We start from the raw sequence: 12,050 nt of genomic DNA, 5'->3' as shown, positions 1-12,050 counted from the left end.
TGTGAATCTATCATTTAATACCACTCAATAAATATTGAGAGGCTGATGATAAATAAATTTTTTCTTTACAAATATAAAGAGAAATAAGTTACGAAAAAACTATAACACAAAATTAATACAAAAAATAATAAATTAATATGAAAGTTAAATCACAAGATAAGGAAAATAAGTTCTCCTCTTCTTCTTCTTCCCTTTTTTTTTTCTCAAAAATCACATGTGCGAGATGAAATTATTAAAATTGAAGTTATTAGTTTAACCTTCGAACAAATAGTAATAAGATATGAGTAATATTAGGTATAAGTTTTAAATAGATAAATTTCATAAAAAAATGAGTCTCACTAATAAAGAATAATTATTTTTATATTTTTTTAATATGAAATCTATTTTTTTTTACAAAAGATTATGTGGAACTTATCTATTTAGAGTTTATACAAATAATTTCTCGTAGATTAATAGCATCAAACCGGAAGTCTAGGATTAGGAAACTACCAAACTAGGCCAGGCTTCTCATTCAATCTAAGTAGGGCTGTAAGAGGACCAGACCGGACCGAGACCAACCAAATATATATATATATATATTTTTAAATGTTATATATAATATTATTTTATATAATAATTGTATAAGTTAATTATGTAATTTTCATCAAATAGATCACTATTGACTATATATATAATAAAATTTTTTAATATTTATTAACTATATATAAAATATTAAAGAGATAACTTAATTTCATTAATAATATTTATATAATAAAAAAATATTCATAGATCGAATCGGATAGAATGGACCGAACTGATAGCAAACGGTCCGATTGACAAAATTGACGAATAGAAATTTTCAATCCGGGGAGTTCCTAAGGAACCGGAGGCAAGGCTATTCTAGAGATTTCATATACAGAAATCTTAGATACGTAGGCAAATATAGACCGTTGGATGGAATCAGCCAGTGCAGTGCACGATTTAGAATCGCTCTGAGTTTGATCACTTGCTCCGTCGAGTTGAGAAAGTGAAGCCGTCCTTCCCTCTTTTCCAAAGATCCCGATCACACAACAGCCACTCCAAGTAAGTCTCTTGCTTTTCTTCCCAGTTTTCACTTTGATCTAATCGCTAATAACGATCTTCTTCTCGATTCCCATTTTGAACGGATTTTTTTTCCTTCGTTGATAAAACAAGCATTGCACTGCGTTAGGGTTTGTGCGAGGCATCGATTAGCTGATTGAACTTCTCTAATAATGATATTCATTCATTCTTCCTTCCGTTTGGTTACTGATAAAATGTGGAGAGCAAAATAAAAGATAGGAACATTATCTTTAGGAAGGATAATAAAAGAGCATGGTTTTCCCGGAATACATCTTCCGGGAAATATGAAGTTTCTTTCTTTTGCTTGGCATGTTTATTTATTTGCGGGAAAGTGGGATTATAAATGAAGGTTTGCACGGAAAATGCCCCAGGCAATTTTATGATTTATGTGAGAATTTCGTAATTGAATCCGATGGAGCCTACGTTTTCTTGTTGCGGAAAATAGTTCCTTTTCCCCCTTTTTCTATGGAAAATCTTTGCCGGCTTAAAGTTTTTCTCAGCAGAAAGTAAGGTTATTTACGGTCCCTGTATAGCAGATGGCACTGAGGAACTTCTACAATGAGATCAAAGGGCTGAAGGTAAAGGAACTGCCCAACCATGTGAAGCCGATGCTTTCCATCAACTATGTGAAGAGTGCAATACAGAGAGGGCTGGACAACTACCATGCCAAGTACATCCAAACCAGCTCCATTGACCCACTCTACCATGTCTGCTTTGGCGGGATGATCTTTTCCTACCTGGTTGCACTCCCTGAGGAACGCCGCCACCTTGAGCACCAGCAGCATGCCAAAGAGCATGGCCACTGATGATCAGTCACTCGGTTATTGCAGGTGTGTGCTCAAATGAGTAATTGTGGGCTTTTTGCTCATAGATAATTGTGGTTTTTGATTGATCCAAGTTTTGTTTGTTTTCTTCTTGATTGATTTGTGGCTTTGCTGGATTACGCTGCAGCTTTGTTAGATTGGATAATTTTTCAATATCTGTTGGATGAATGTGTTTGAATTAATAATTATTTTTTATTGTTTCATTTTTAATTGATGGGTTCTATTTTCTGCGTTGAGTTGTTTTTATAGGTCTATGATGTCTAGAAGTTTGATTGATGCAGGCATGGTAATGGTTTTGTAATCTTATAGATTTGTGGGATGGTTTTGCTTCTACACGTGTTCACCCAATGTTTGGAAGAGAATTGTTATGGGTGGCTGCTTTTATTATCAGATATTATTGATGAAATTACATGACATTTGACTAGTGCATGTCAGGTGATGTAATCTTTGATAATTCTCTCTTTTTTCTGAATGGTGGTTTTTTAGTTTGTACACGTTGAATCTGTGAGGTTTTGAAGAATTTCATTGAGTATCTTTAATTTCTCAGGGATGATTTTTTTTTTTTTTTTTTGGTGGGATGATGATTGTTAGGATTGTGATACATTTTTCTCTAATCATGAAACATCTATCATGCCACTCTTTTTGTAACAAGAATCTGTTCAAAAGTCTAGATTGGTACGTGCATATCTAAGCAAATAAGTCCTAAGAGGTGTATGATCGTAATCAAATAGAAAATATGCATCTGGTAGTCATTATGATCAAATAGCCAACGAACTTGGTTTCTTCATAGCCTCTACTGTTATACTGCTGCTGAAAGAATTATTTTCTTGCTGTTCTTTAGTTAATGTTCAGTTTCAGTTTTTTTTTAACAATTTATGAGGCTCATAGCTTTTGTTTCTTCTATTTGCAGGTTCCTAATCGCTGATTGGGAGACAATTGAAATGCATACTGTTTATTTGGTTTTGGTATGTGGAAATTGTTAACAGAGAGATTCTGTCTTCTCACTTGGCAGCATTAAGTGATACAATAAAATCCAATCCACATTAACGTTGTCTATCTTACATCTATTACTTCAGTTTTATTGTTGAAATGAATGTCTATTTGCTTTGATTGCCTAGTCCTCGTGATGAACTAATAATATCTTGTCGCTTCTATTGTTACTACATTTGATCAACACCTGTATCTACTTCCAGTCGGAAGCTTTCATATATTTTGCCAAATTCAAGGGCCTTATTCAGGCATGTTTGTGTGTGGAATTGTTGTCATTCTTTTCTATCGGTGCATAGCCTTTTCTATCGGTGCTTGGCTATGCCTTTTTTATTTTTTGAATGATGTGAAACTCATCAGAGTCGAATTCTCCGAATTCACCCCATGGGGAGTGTGGTTATGCCGTTTGTAAATTGTATCATATATAGTGCGCTTTCGTTTATGATCTTGGCGGCAAAAACTTCTTGTTGACGTTGAAAGAATCTGTCATTCCTTGAAAAGAGGGCTGCTACAGATCTAGAGGGATTTCGTGTATTGATGTGACACACTCACATATCTCTTCCCCCCCCTCCCCTTTTTTTTTCTTTTTATTTTTCTCCTCCTCTCCGTGCATCTCCCCTCCCCTCCTCTCCTTCCCCTTTACCTCTTTGTCTCTACCCTCGCTGTGCCCGCCATGGTGGTCGGGGACCACCTCAAGGCTAGCAAAAGTTGCCAGCAATCCAAGCGGCACTAGCCGGCAGGGGAATGGGAGCTCATGGCAATACCATGAGCTTGCCATGCATGGGAGAGGAGAAAAAAGAAAGAAAAAAAAGAGATGCGGGAAAGACGTGGCACACTGTCATATCATTGTGTGCTATTTTTGTGTGCGATTTTTTTGTATCTATAGTGTTTTTCAAAATTTTCAAATATAGAATGCTCTCGATTAAGTCATCAAAATGTGGTTTAATTATTAAAAAAAATGGAGAATAAATATTAAAGATTGGCAGAATAAATACATGTGCTACTTTCATTATGACAAGACATGACACTGTTTATTATAAATTAATATTTATGTAAATAATTTCAATAAAATAATATTTTATCATAGTAAGAGAGTATGGTATTATTTTTATACTCCAAAAGATCTAATAATGTTCCTCTAAAAGAGGGAAATTTTTATACTCCAACCTTCGAATCCTCGAGGTCAGAGCATTTTGTGGACTTGCAGAGTCTAATGTTTCATCAATCCAGAGCTCAGTTTGAGTTATGGTTAAAAAGTTCAAAAAAAATGCATTAAAATCGCGGGTTTTGAAAGAGTAGAACTCGGCTATGCATCATGAGAGAGCTTAAATTTCAGAGCTCGTTTTTTCAGTTTGATTGATGAAAAAGAGGAAAATCTTGGACTTGTCAAGTCTTCCCCTCTCATTTCTTCCATCTAAACAGATCACTCATCTCCTTAAGTACTTTTTTCATCAGATTTCTTATCCACCAAAGCACGTCTCTCTCACCATATTTTTCAAGAAAATTAGCCTGGAAGAAACAAAACACCTTGTCATGGAAAAATCACCAGAGGTTCTCACAAAACTCGTTCAGGTAACAATTAACCGGAATTTGGCTATAGAACTTTCCTCACTAAGTCAAATACCGAGTACACATGTATTAATGTTGGTTCTTCATCGCCCCAAACCAAAGTCTACTGTTCTCAAGCATCAACTATAGCAAAATATTATATATATATATATATATATAAATTCCTTAAAAAAATTGGTCTTCCATGGCTATAATACAAATTCTCTTCAAAAGTGGAAAGGGGGCCACTTCTTCATGCCATCTTCTTTTTCTCCTAAAAACAATTATTTTTCATCCTCAAACTTCAATCCTACAAAACCTGACACACTCGAATTCTTTGATAGGTGCTTCCTCCTAATAAATTAAATACATAAATCAAAGGCACATTCAGATAAAGGAAATCATGTGAAGACTATAAAGTTGAAATGACCTTCAAATAAACTGCATACCTCATAAATGTTGTCGCGGCAATAATACATCCCTTAGACAATAACCAAATTTGAGTATACTTGATATATGTTCTTATTCGGGGTGCTGGAATTCCAGATCTAACTTCCTTTTTAAATGTGATCTGTCAGCACTGTATAAGTAAAAAAATAAAATAAAGGATCAATTATAATTACTACCAAATTTAAGTACAAGTTTGCCAGACGTAACAAGCATTGACATATCAAAATATTTAAAAAAATATCATGAAAAGGTGATTCTTAAGTCCACATTCCACTTGGCACTCAAAACAAACGTAAGTAAACAAAAGAAAACCTATATTTGCCAATTTGGCATCAAGTACAAGGTGAAATCCAGTAAAGATGATGTATTGTATTATACTGATAAGCAATACAAAGAAACCAGTCACTCACACACGCAAACTGTACCAATTTTGCATCAAAATAAGAGATCGAATCCAGTAAAGATGATGTTTTATACCAACAAGCACTCAGGTAACAATTGTTGAGAGGTCCTACCCATTCGCATAAATGAAAATTTTAAGATTGCACGTTTTCAAGAAATTAGCTTAATTGAATCAGATACTTGAGCAAGCAGGAGTGGAACTTTGTTCCCTACCCATCCAATCAACTTTGTCTGACCCCGGGATATTGGTTCCAGACACTCTGATCCTTGTCCAGAATCTGGGTTCAGGTGAACTTTTTCGTCCAACAAGTTGAAATGGCTGAAGCAAAACCACTTCAGCCCCAAATTTAAAAATTCATAGTTGTCTTGCAAAAGTACTTTATTTATTACAATCCTAGTGTAGATATTCTTTAAACTTCCATTGATATATACTATTGTAAGATTTGATAACCTTATCATACATTTCTTTGCTTTGTAACTTAGGTTTGTTATGTAATTAAAAATTGTCATTTTTACTCTGAGGTAGGATGTTTAGTAACGAGGGTATAGATTAATTTATTATGTGCCTAATACGAAGTTGAAATCCAAAGCAAACCAGGTCAGTCAAGGGTTGCCTTAAATAAACAAGGATTTGTTTGGTCACTTTGTTATTTTTCAAAATCTGGTTCCAACTCTCTTTTGTACTTTAGTATAATTTTATTCGATTTTTCTTTACTGATAAACTTCACATGCACAAGTTTTGAACATACGACCTTACCCTCCATCTATTTCTATGAGAGAAGAAGCGCCATTGGAACTAAAGTTTGTTGACTTATGTTTTAAGATGATATATGTCATTGAAGGCATTATGCGTCCAATGTAAAAAAAAAAAAATTGCCTCTTTTGATACCCCTTATATTCTACAAACAAATTAGTGCAAATATGTCTTAAACTGGGTTCGGTTTGGTAATACACTTCTACTTGAAAAGGACTATACGGTTTAAATGAATGTTCCCTTAAAATATGAAATCCCTCAAACGGGCCAACAAAATGCGACAGATTGGGAAAAAAGCAAATGGGATTTCTGCCTCAGGTAGAACCCTGAATCCTTTTCAACTTCTATATTTGACCACTGTTTTGATCAAGAAACCTGTAAATCTAGCTCAGATATGTGTTCTATAATGAATATTCATGTTGTTTTACAGTTCAATTTTAGTCTTATATCAAATTAAATTTTTTTATCTCGAGATATTGCTACAAGGTTGAAAGTCCATCTTCAAGCAGAACTACCTATCATAGACGTTTAAGTAAATTATTAAGTAAATTACAGACATTTAAAACAATTGTGAAACAATCCCATGTACTTGGGCTCTTGCCTAATCTTATGATCAATAAAATCTTGTTTACCGATAAAAAAACAATTGTGAAATAATAATGACTTTTTTACCTGTTAATTGTGGGCCTGTTTGGAGGTTTTGCTCCAAAGATAGAAAAGTCTACCGACATTGGTACTGGTTCATTCCTGCTTGCATTTTCACCATTTGCCTCAATCTTATCAATATGATGAAAAATTCCTTCCAAGCCCTCACGGTCCGGCATCACTCTCCTTGTCTTTCTTGGAGGTGATAAGACGGTTGGACCATCATGTGAATTAAAATCAGAAACCCTAGAGTCCCGCTTAGGTGCAGGTCTGGAGAGTTTATCTGGATCTGTAGGCAGTGGTGCAGATGAGAAGTACCTAAATAGGAAAATATAGATGAGAGAAGGGAACCAAATATGACCATAGATTTCCTATTGAATGGTTGAAGGGACAGACCGGTGCTCTAATGCCTGCTGCACTGATATTCTAGCTTTTGGATCATAAGTAAACATCTTCGACAGCAGATCTAAAGCATCATCACTAGCCATTGGAAACAAGGAACGTAAAGGGGGTGCAGGAACATGCTGGTACTCCACATAATCAGGAAGGTATACCAGATCAGGCCACTGGGATGGTGTTGGTGTCCCAAATGCAGCAAAGATCTTTCCCAATTGATCAATGTCACTTGAACCCTATAAAACATTAAAAACCACACAGACAAGAGAATCAGAAAAAACATGCAAATACGGATTCCATAACTATAAATGGCACATGCAAAATAAAATAAAATAAGCAGACAAGATCAAGCCATGCAAGATATAAAAGGTATACAATAAGAGCAAAGGAGCTCCAAGGTAGTCATGTTAGTCAGCAAACTCAACTCAAGTAATGGTAATCCTGACCATGGGGTTGACCACATGTATCTTTCTTTGTCAATATATTCTGTCTAACCTTCTATAATCCATCACCTTCATGTTCATTACGTCCTTCTTTACCACTTCTACCCCGCAAACTTCCAATTAAAATATAAGTAACAATCAAAAGTATGATATAAAGATATTCATCATAACTAACGGAAAGATATTCACTAGTAGATTCAGTACAGTGGTCAATACTGGCACCATGGAAGACTTCAAAGTAACACTCCCTCATGCATGAGCCAAATTTCACTTTAATAAATGGGCCCCGACACTAGGAATAATTAATTGAGATGGGAAGTAAAGAGCGAAGTTGGGACTCAAACTCAAGACCTCTATTTTAATACCATCTTAAATCACCATTGCCCCAAAGCTTAACTCATAGGAAGAGGAAGAGGTGAATTTAATCATTTAATTTATATTTTTATACTTACTATATATTAAATTATAATTAGCATAAGAAATAGGAGAGAATCCTTAATACAGTAATATGAAATGATAATACAATTCACTCAATATTTAAAAAATAAGTCCATGAATCTTTTTGCTAGAGAACAAAAGTGTGACCCTTTTATTGATTGTTGGGGCCTCTACTAATTGTTTTCTAGTTAAGTCTTTTGTTTTTTTTAGAAGTAAACGATATTTAGTCCAACGGACATGTTTTCTACTTAAGTCTATCTCAGGTTTGGTGCTCAAATATGATTTGAAAGACCATTAGAAAGAAGCCCCAATTAATAAAATAACCAAACTACCGTTCAACTGCAGAATCAATCAAATCTTTACTAAGATTTTACCAATTCACCAATCTAAATCTAGATGCACGTACAATCTGTGTTGAAGCCATCCGGATTGTTCTGCCCTAACATAAATCAAACCAGATGAGAGTCCAGGGACCCACAGGTCGGTAACTAAGATCAAAAGAGAAATCAACTGCAATACATGGCAAAGGGTGAATCTCTTTACTAAGCTTTCCGGAAAGTAAGCACTATTCTCAGATGCAACGAGCTTGACGCACCTAAGCTAAGTCTTTCTGCCTGCCCCGGCACACAAACTTAATGAGTAAAGTATAAGCCTAAGGATCACGACTAAATGCAGAGAGATATCCTTCCCCCTGTTTGACGCAATTCTTCCTGTTCTCAGGACTCAGAAGAAGAGCCATTTACAGTCTTATTGGCCCCGCCTTTCATTCCATAATTCACGGACAAGTTCTTGCATCCAGTGCAAGTGTAACCACTTTTTCTTGTCGCTCTCTCTTTCTTTCTGAAGATAAATCTCCAAAAGGCGTTCCTAACAATTGAGATGACCCTGAAAAACGCGAATACGTTTAACGGTCTTTCTCAATTCTTCTTTTAAAGCCTCCCTGGATAATGCATCAAATAGATGCAAGGATTGATGACTCAGTAGGTCCTTGTATGGACTGATTAAGTTCCCCACTGGGAGAGCTTTAGAGGGAATAAGGGTGGACATCTATATGGGCTTCATGTGATTCAAAGCCAACCACTATGTATTGCAAGAAACTCCTATGGATAGCAATGTATACCTAATGAAAGCCTTAAAGAGCCTCTTAACACTTACCTACCTAAACCAAGCAAGATTCAAGAATCAATCCATTACCAGCAAATCTGTGGGGTTCAACATAGTCTGATTTTTAAAATATCACATGATGAGAGGAATGGAAGATGTTTTGAAAATAGAGAACGATCATTTTGGGGGGGATTAGAGACTTATTTTTACAATCTTTGTTACTTTGGGCTAAGTCTATTGTATTTGAGGGGGATAGTTTTAATGACTTGTATGCTTCTTTTTTTGTCTGTAGGTTGTAATTAGGTATTTCTCTCTTGTATACTACATGTGTACTTGGGATATGCCTAATTATGACGATCAATAAATTTTATTAATTATCAAAAAAATATCACGTGATGATCACCACTTCATATTAAAAGATATGTACAAAGCCCCACAGATAGTAGCAGAGAATACAGGCATCATAGCTAGCACAGTAAAAAGGATCTGAAACACAAAAATCAAATTTACAGAAATTTAACTGCAATCCCAACTCATAGGAACCAGTAAGCATGGAAATTTCAATTCACCTGCAGAAAAGGTCGACGCAGGAGAAGTTCAGCAAATATACAAGCGGCAGCCCAAACATCCACCCCAGCGCCATATTGCTTGGTACCAAACAACAGCTCAGGTGCTCTATACCATCGAGCAAAAACCTACCATAAGAGTACAGATCTATTATTGAATTGTATTTTACAATTGTGAGTTACAAAGATGGATCTTTTTCAGTTTGAGTAAAAGGAGTAGGAAACATTTTTTATGAGTAAAAGGAGTAGGAAACATAAACATCAAATTGGGTGATTTAGATGCAGTAAATGGTCAATCATCTTCAGTGATATCGTCAAATATTCCAAAATAACGTTTCCAATATGATTGCAACCAATGTAGCTAATTTATGATTTAGTGAACTACTTGTCAACATGGACAGAAAGATAAATATAAAACAGCCAGCCTGACAGCCTCCAGGATCTCAAATATCAGTTTCTTCTCGCAAACTTGCTGTGCAAAACCAGTAATAATATTTACAGAAAAAACTGCAATGCTCGTATAAAAAACCTATGAATGCGGCACTAATATACAATAGGAAAAAAAAAAAAGCTATATGCAATAATAGTAGTAATCATTACTTGTTTACATGAAAATACAAAAAAAAATGAACATGTTTGATTCATCATATCTTACTTTTCGCTTAAACACTCAAAAGCTTTTGTTAAATCACTCCAATGTCCAAAAAAAATACTAACTCAACCAAGTTTACTTTCCTATTAGCAGCCCTAGTGACACACGATTTTTGTTAGATGAAAAACAGTAGTCACCACAAACAAGCGAAGTTCAACATCTACTCAAAAAAGAAAACCCAACTTCAAAAATACAATTATTTAAGCACAATGACCAAAGAAGATTTCTATTGATGAAAGCAGTCCCATAAGGGCGACTAATAGATTCATCCCCACAGATCTCAAAGTACAGATACAGGAACTTTGAATGATTAAATGAATCACCATGCAATTCTATAAGTAGAAACAAACCTGGTGAGTGAACTTGCGATCTGGGCTCCCAAATATTCGTGCTAAACCAAAATCTGCAAGTTTGAGCTGTCCATTAGATCCTATTAACAAGTTGTTTGGTTTCATATCCCTGTCAAACACAAGTAGCACGTATTTCAGACAAATCCTACCAAGAAGGTAACAACCTACAAATCAGCTTTGTCAACATTAAAATAATACCTATGTAAAACCCATTTTTTGTGGCAGTAAGCAAGTCCTTTAAGTGTCATCTGAAGATAAGATTTTATGTCAGCCGGCGAAAGAAATATATTCCGGTCCCGAATAACAGCTTCAAGGTCTGTCTCCATGAACTCAAACACTAGGTGCAAGTTACCCTTATGAGGGAACGCATCAATCAACTCAATTATATTCGGATCTTTAAGCTCTTTAAGGAGCTTGATTTCTCTAAGTGCCGTAAAATTTACCCCTTCCTTTTGCTTCCCAAGCCGAATCTTTTTAATTGCGACTTTCTGTCCTGTCTGCAAACAAGCGGTTAAACTTACAAATTAGTCATCCCCATTATTCCATACAAGTCTCGAGGCAAAATCTTTTAGCACATTCTACACTAAAATCTAACCAATTCCACATACTCCCTAACCCATTAACCCCATCTAATTTATATACGTACATGGATAACCACGTAGCTGCAACCCAACTTGTTAGATTTTGCCTTAAAGAACATGCCTGCCTACCTGCCTATGTAATTGCTAGAAGAAAAAGGATCCTGAATATCAACTCAGTCACTCAGCTTTCCCTGAGTCAACTATTCAGTTCCACCTCGGTTATGTTTTTTTTTTTTATTTCTTGCATGAAACCAAAGATCATCTCACTGAAATTCGTCTACACATATAATTCTCAGCTCTCATTTCCCCCAACCCACAAAAAAGAAGAAAAAAAAGAAATTAGTTAAAAGGGAAAATAAAAAAAAGTAATTACTCGAAAGAAAGAACTACCTTGGTATCAATGGCTTTGTAGACGACCCCGTAGGTACCTTCTCCGAGGACTTCTCGCTTCAGATATCTATCGGCGACTTTCTTGGACAGATCGAGCTCTGACATACTTTTTTGTTCGGCTTTCGGATTTTTTTATTTTATTTCTTGCGTATGTAATTTATTTAACTGTTATATCAATTTAATCTATTTCTTGATTGATTATTGGGATAAACTTGGAGAAATCTTTAGGTTAGTCTTCATTTTCCCGAGAAAATCTGAGAAAGTTAGGGTTCGGATTTCGGGGCAAGGGGACACGAGGAAAAAAATGCCGTTGAAAGCAAGGGACAGAGTAGAGAGGGTAAAGATTCAGAGGCAACGTCTATGGTTAATTTAACATTTTTCAGGGTCGTTTCGGTAATAGACAGTGAAAACAGTTCGTCTATGATCAGTTATCTATGCTG

At 35.3% G+C, this 12,050-nt stretch overlaps 2 protein-coding genes across 4 annotated transcripts; one reads left to right on the top strand and one right to left on the bottom strand.

Annotated features, from left to right (window-relative positions):
- Positions 1-935: 935 nt before the first annotated feature.
- LOC109003592 lies at positions 936-3,160 on the top strand. 2 transcript variants are annotated; one of them, XM_018981795.2, is made up of 3 exons: positions 936-1,062; positions 1,617-1,910; positions 2,815-3,160. In XM_018981795.2, exon 2 carries the CDS (start codon positions 1,617-1,619, stop codon positions 1,884-1,886), a length of 270 nt encoding a protein of 89 aa, XP_018837340.1. In that variant the 5' UTR covers positions 936-1,062; the 3' UTR covers positions 1,887-1,910; positions 2,815-3,160. The 2 variants fall into 2 exon arrangements, with proteins under 2 accessions (XP_018837340.1, XP_018837341.1); XM_018981796.2 differs by having other exon boundaries at positions 1,614-1,910.
- Positions 3,161-4,233: 1,073 nt separating this feature from the next.
- LOC109003593 (cyclin-dependent kinase D-3-like) lies at positions 4,234-11,959 on the bottom strand. 2 transcript variants are annotated; one of them, XM_018981798.2, is made up of 8 exons: positions 11,611-11,959; positions 10,838-11,136; positions 10,640-10,748; positions 9,641-9,766; positions 7,087-7,322; positions 6,718-7,008; positions 4,889-5,019; positions 4,234-4,400 (listed from the first exon to the last, which is right to left on the bottom strand). In XM_018981798.2, the coding sequence occupies exons 1-7, from the start codon at positions 11,713-11,715 to the stop codon at positions 4,962-4,964; spliced, it is 1,224 nt and encodes a 407-aa protein (XP_018837343.1). In that variant the 5' UTR covers positions 11,716-11,959; the 3' UTR covers positions 4,234-4,400; positions 4,889-4,961. The 2 variants fall into 2 exon arrangements, with proteins under 2 accessions (XP_018837343.1, XP_018837342.1); XM_018981797.2 differs by lacking the exon at positions 4,234-4,400 and adding an exon at positions 4,465-4,793.
- Positions 11,960-12,050: the final 91 nt, after the last annotated feature.

This window comes from Juglans regia, chromosome 3 (genome assembly GCF_001411555.2).
Source record: "Juglans regia cultivar Chandler chromosome 3, Walnut 2.0, whole genome shotgun sequence".
In the NCBI taxonomy this organism is placed as follows: Eukaryota; Viridiplantae; Streptophyta; class Magnoliopsida; order Fagales; family Juglandaceae; genus Juglans; species Juglans regia.
This window is presented reverse-complemented; position numbering and strand designations above follow the sequence as displayed.